General features: G+C 43.4%; 1 protein-coding gene across 1 annotated transcript in view; it reads right to left on the reverse strand.

The window, feature by feature from the left end:
* RPS6KA2 (ribosomal protein S6 kinase, 90kDa, polypeptide 2) overlaps positions 1–6,000 on the reverse strand; it is a 244,302-nt gene that overhangs the window by 99,412 nt on the left and 138,890 nt on the right. Inside the window, exons 7-8 of the mRNA XM_015428014.1 lie at positions 4,860–4,897; positions 2,778–2,920 (exon numbers count right to left, since the gene is read on the reverse strand). Of these exons, the coding sequence (XP_015283500.1) occupies positions 2,778–2,920; positions 4,860–4,897 (181 nt within the window). The remainder of the gene's footprint in view (positions 1–2,777; positions 2,921–4,859; positions 4,898–6,000) is intronic.

Below are 6,000 nucleotides of genomic sequence, written 5' to 3' on the forward strand. Positions count from 1 at the left end.
TTTGGAATGACAGAAAAACTCAACAGAAGGCAGAGTGGGAAAATGTGCTTCAAGTGTAGGCTTCAATGGCAGCACACTCCTAAATAGAGTGATGCCCTTCTAAGTCCACTGAAGTCAATGTGCTTAGAATGGTGTAACTCTGCTCAGGTCAGGACTGTTAGTTTAAGACTGAGGAAGTCCTAGGGGAAAACCTTCAAAGAAGCTGAAGGGAGGGACAAGGGAACAATTGCTTGGAGATGAGAGGAGTGACAGCTAAAGCACTTTCTGAACTACTTGCCAAGAGAATTAGTGGCAGAGGCAATGAGTTTGTCAAGGAAGAAAAAAGGAGATTGGAAAGGACAGACCTAGTAAGAAGTCTCACCTGGAAGACTAGATACGCTCTGAGAGATATGCCCTGAAATCTCTTAGCCCTCACAGCACTGTTTTGTGGATAAAACAGAGGAGGGGAGAACCATGTATGCCATCCTGAGTTCCTTGGAGGACAGGCAGGATGAAATGGGAACACATAGCTAACAGTGATATACCACTCCCAAATGGGGATATCATGTTGCATAATGACTGAGCAGAAAAAAAATCAGAAAAATATAATAGTGTTGGCTGGCAGGCTGTTTTGTCTTCTGCTAATGTAGTTTCAGCCTGGTGTGATGTGGGGCAAGTAAATATTCCTTAAGGACTGATCATTTTCTGCCTCTTATTTCTGAATGTTTTGAGGGACACATGACAAATTTATACATGTACACCCAGGGCTGGCTCGAGGTGTTTCTGCGCCCTAGGCGAGGCTGCCTTGTGGTGCAGATGCCAACCTCCCGGTGGGGCCTAGAGACCTCTGGAGCCAGCCACCCTTTTGCTATCGCTGCCACCGCCTCCCCCCCACAGCTGTCAGACCCAGCAAGCACGCCCCACATGTTCCTGCAGCACCCTCCAAGATGGAAGAGAGATTTCTCTCGTGCTCCACTTCCGAAGGCAGTTTGGGAGGAAGGTGGGGGGGGATCCTGTCTCCAGGCGGGGGATGCTCACCGGATGCCTCTCCCCAATTAGCGCAAAGGGATATTAGATATCCCACCAATAGAACAACTGTATCCAGGGCTATTTTTTGAGCAAGAATGCACAGGAATGGAGTTCTGGCTGGCTCCTGAGTTGGCCACGCCTAACAGGAACTCATTAGCATAATAGGCCACAGCCAACAGCAGAAACTCATTAGGATTGGCTACATTAGGGGTGTGTGGCCTAACATGCAAAGAAGTTCCTGCTACAAAAAAAGCTCTGGGTTTTGACAACAAACAAGGTAAACAGAATAAGAAGCAAAAGGTTGGTGTGGCTGGATGACCACAATTCTGGTAACATGTGGGTGCGGCCTAATAGGCTAATGAGTGGTGCTGTCAGGGTGTGGCCTAATATGCTAATGAGTTTCTGCTATTATGCTAATGAGTTCCTGCTGGGCTTTTTCTACAAACAAAGCCCTGAATTGATAGGTATGCTTATTTTGTACTCAAAATCTGTATCCAAGTTCAAAATATCAACAGCAATCAGTTGTAGGACCTCAGGGCCACTTCTGATGTTGTATTTATGAAACACATATGTAGTTTACACATGCCAGCCTGTGGGAAGAGTTAAAATATATGGTGACAGTAATGATTCCTTGTTTTTAGTGAGAGTGTGTCTTTAAATGTTTGGTTGGAGTGCAGTGATAGCAGAGTAGAATGATTGAGAGAAACTAGTGTGATGTGATTGGTGGACGGCAGAGTGTGGGAGGGGGTTGCTTGGGATGAGTGTGTGTGTGTCTGGAAGCAGTTTGGTTGGAGTTTTTAATTTTGAATGAGAGTCTGTCAGTTAAGGAGTCTATCAGAAAAAGAGGACAGAGTGCTGTGTGAAAACTTGAAGTGCAGAAAATATGTTGTTGAAAGTTTAAATGTGGAAGAGTTACAAGAAGGACCTGAGACATCCTAAAGTTTAAAAGAAAACTAAGCACAAAATAAAGAGCTTAGCCAGAGTGAGGGTCCATTGAAAAGGAGATTCTTAATAGAGAAGGATCTTGTGACCAAAGATTGTGTGTGATACCCTGACAGCTAGATTTTCCAGTTTCTCTTCCCTTAAACAGTTATAGTTAACAAACAACTTATTTATGTTTAAAATTTTATTCAATCAATCACATTTTGTTTGAGTTCCAGAATTCAGTTCAAATCTTTCCTCAAAACCACAGAGACCCTTGAAAAGCCCAGACTCGAGGTCACTTTACCAACAGCTAATGAGAAAAGATTTGGAATTTGTTTAAATTCCTGGTGGTAGCTGAATCTACCCTATTTATGAACACAAAGTATAAATTTAAAGAGAAAACCAGTCCTCCCTAGTAAGAGGACGCCACAGTGACTTTCTAAGATACCATAAGGGATAAAAAGAAGTTAGGGAGACTTAGTACTGGAGCAGGCAGAAAGTGCTTTGTATTTAGAAGGTTCCAGTTTCAGTCCTTACATCTCAAATTAAAAAGCATCTCATCTAGTAGAGCTGAGCTTAAGACCTTGTCAATCACTGTATAGTAATGGGTTAGAAGGACCAATGATCGGACAATATAACTCAGCTTCATCATGAGTACAGATGTCAAGACAGAAATTGTTTCATACAGCAGATGTAATGCAAATGGTCAAGAAACACAAAACAATAAACATGCTCCTTAGAAGAAGCTCAATAACTGCTTGATGGGGAATATCTCTTCAAAGTTAACATAGAATGAATTGTACACCCACCCTACACCATACCCTAAAAAAAATTCCCTCCATTACCATTAGGACACCAAAAGACCACCAGTCGGCACTTTGTGTATGCCCTCGCCGGTTGACCACCTCTGGGGCCATGTACTCTATTGTCCCACAGAACGAATAAGCCCTCTTGTCATGATCAATGGCTTCCTTGCTGAGGCCAAAGTCTAAATAAATTAGATGAAGAAAAATGAAGCATGTAATATAACGATCATTAGCATCACCATGATTTCCATACAGTACCTTGTAGTCGGAGCAGTCAGAAAAACAACAGTGCAGTCCTATGCAGTTACTGCAATTGATTGATTGCAAGGGTCTTTGACTAGAGTAACTCTGCATAGAATTGCAAGGGTTGCCAGGTCCAGGTTGGGAAATACCTGGAGATTTTGGGGGTGGAGCATTGGGGAGGGGAGGGACTTCAATTGGGTACAATGCCGTTGAGCCTACCCTCCAAAGCAGCCATTTTCACCAGGGGAGCTGATCTCTGTAGTCTGCAGATCAGTTGTAATAGCAGGAGATCTCTTGGAGGTTGGCAACCCTACATATACAACAACCACTTTCTGGCTAGGAGACAAAGGCCTCATCCCAGCTCTACGGTGTTGCTTGTTTCCACATATAATTCATAAGTAGTTTTTTTCAGGGCTCTACTGGTAGCAGGAGCTCCTTTGCATATTAGGTCACACACCCCTAGTGTAGCCAATCCTCCAAGAGCTTACAGAGCTCTTCTTACTGGGGCTACTGTAAGCTCTTGGAGGATTCGCTACACTAGGGGTGTGTGGCCTAATATGCAAAGGAGCTCCTGCTACCAGTAGAGCCCTGGAGAATAACAATGTTCAAAGTGATGTAGAAAGAGAACAGAATTAAAAAGCAGAAATCATAAATAAAATCTGTGAGGCTAAAATTCAATTACTTCCCCCCTTTTAAAAAAACATTAAGCACTAGAAAAAACTTAGGTGTGGGAATAATGCATAGCTCTGGATTATATATTCTTATCTGCAAGAGGAAAAACAACCATTTTTTATTTCAAACATTTATATGCCACCTCCTCAGAGGCATCCTGAAGGCAGCTCATAAGATAAAATCATAAAAATGTTAAACCATTAAAATTATCAAGTTATTAAAAACCCATCCAATAAAAACCCAGCGCATAAAAGGAGAGCAGCTTGCGAACAGCCCTGAGCATAAAAGAAACACACATCCAGAGCATAAACTCATAACACAAAATATTTGGCAGGCTACAAGATCCTCATAAAGCCCTTAGGCTAGAAGCAGATTGTAACAATAACAAGTAAAAACAAAAACAAGTAAAAACTCCCACTTAAGAGTCTAGGTAAAAAGAAATGCTGAGCCTGGTGCCTAAAAGAGAGTAAGGGGGGGAGTGTACCTTAAGGGGGGAGGGAATTCCACAGGTGAGTTGCCACCCCTGAAAAAGCTCTGTCTCTAGTTGCCACCTTCCTCACTTCTGCAGGCATGAGTACAGAGAGCTGGACTTGAGGAAGAGGCCTTGCTTCAGTGGTACTACAGCATTTCATGCAGAAGTTCCCAGGTCCAATCCCTGGCATCATCAGTTAAAAAAAATAATGTAGTCTGTGATATGAAAGGCCTCTGCTTGAGACTTTGGGGAGCTTCTGTCAGTCAGAGTAGGCAATACTCTGATAAACCAATGGTATGACTCGGTATACTGACTCAGAATAAGGCAGCAACATGTGTTCATGGCTTATTAAGAGATTTTAAATTCAGGTGGACCTGGAGGAGCACTGCAACAATGCTCAGATTTGAAATTTGGTGTGCTTTCAACAGGAAGGGAATTCTGTAACCCAGAGGCAACAAGCAAGAATGCCTGTATTCGTGACCCTGCTATCTAAACCTGATCTGCAGATGATACCATTAGGGTGGCATCCTTGGGGTATTTTGGATACAGGGGAAGAAGCAAGGCTCTTCCTTATGTGTAGTTTAAGCCATTTAGGGATTTGTATCCAGAACCTTGAATTGTGCACAAAAGAGAACAGATAGCTAGTGCAGGCAGTACTTTTAGGGTCCTATCTGTGTCAGAGAAGTATGCAATGGGTAGAATGTAACAATGGAAAACGTCTGTATGCTACATACCTGTAATCTTAATATGTCCCTCTTCATCCAGAAGAATGCTAGAGACATTACAGTGAAAAGTTTAGGGCAAATGTCAAATGTAGTGACCAAGCAAAAACAGAACTATATTTATTTATTCAAATGAAACAAATAAAACAGCAAATAAATATTCATAAATTCATAAATATTCAGTAACAAGTTAAAGACGTTTAATTTAAATACACAGTCGAAAACAAATAAATGCAGTTAAAAATGCACCCTAATCAATTTACCCTCTGGCAAATGCCCTCTGGAACAAAACAGTCTTACAGGCCTTCCTTAAAGTGGCAAGTTAAGGCCCAGGCACATCCACTCTAGGAGGCCATTCCCGAGGAATGGACCTACCTCAGAGAAAGCCCCTGAGCTAGCTGTTGCTAAACAGACACTCTTAGGTGAGGGTACCAATAAAACAGCACTTTCTGAGCAGCATAAATGGTGCATGGGAGTATAGGAGGTAGGGTTGCCAAGTCAATTTTTCTTACCGGCGGGGGAGCCTCGCCGGGCTCCGGGAGCCGTCCTTCGATGCGAGCGAGCGCGACGTCGATCATGGTGAAGGCGTGGCCCCGATCGTCGGAGGGAAAACCATAGAGTTTTCCCTCCGATGATCAGAGCCACGCCCCCAACGTGATTGACGTGGTTGCGTCACCTTTGGTGACGCAGCCACGCTGTGCTTTGGGGGGTGGAGTTCCCCCCGGGGCCCGATTCCGCAGCAGCGCAAATCAGGCCTCCGAAGCAGGGGTTTACCCACCCCTTGCCCCCACTTGGCAGCCCTAATAGGAGGAGTTGAAGAAGTATGAGGACCCCAGGCCGTTAAGGTCTTTAAAGATATCACTTTGAATTGGGCCTGGAAGCTTGTAGGCAACCAGTATATTGGACACAGCACCGGAGTTCTATGTTCCAAGTGACTGACTCCAGACATGAGTCTTGCTGCCACATTATGTAATACATATTACATTGTTCTTCAACTTTTGTAATTGCATTTTCTGCATTCTTTATGGTATGTCATGTGTTATTATTGTTGCTATATGGGGACTTCCAGGGAAAACTTGGAAGTGATGTCACACCTCTCTAGATCACTGGAAACTCTGTGGTAATGCCAATGACCCAAGGGTTGTTTTTAAAA

This window comes from Gekko japonicus, unplaced genomic scaffold (genome assembly GCF_001447785.1).
Source record: "Gekko japonicus isolate JY-2015 unplaced genomic scaffold, Gekko_japonicus_V1.1 scaffold1020, whole genome shotgun sequence".
NCBI lineage: Eukaryota > Metazoa > Chordata > Lepidosauria > Squamata > Gekkonidae > Gekko > Gekko japonicus.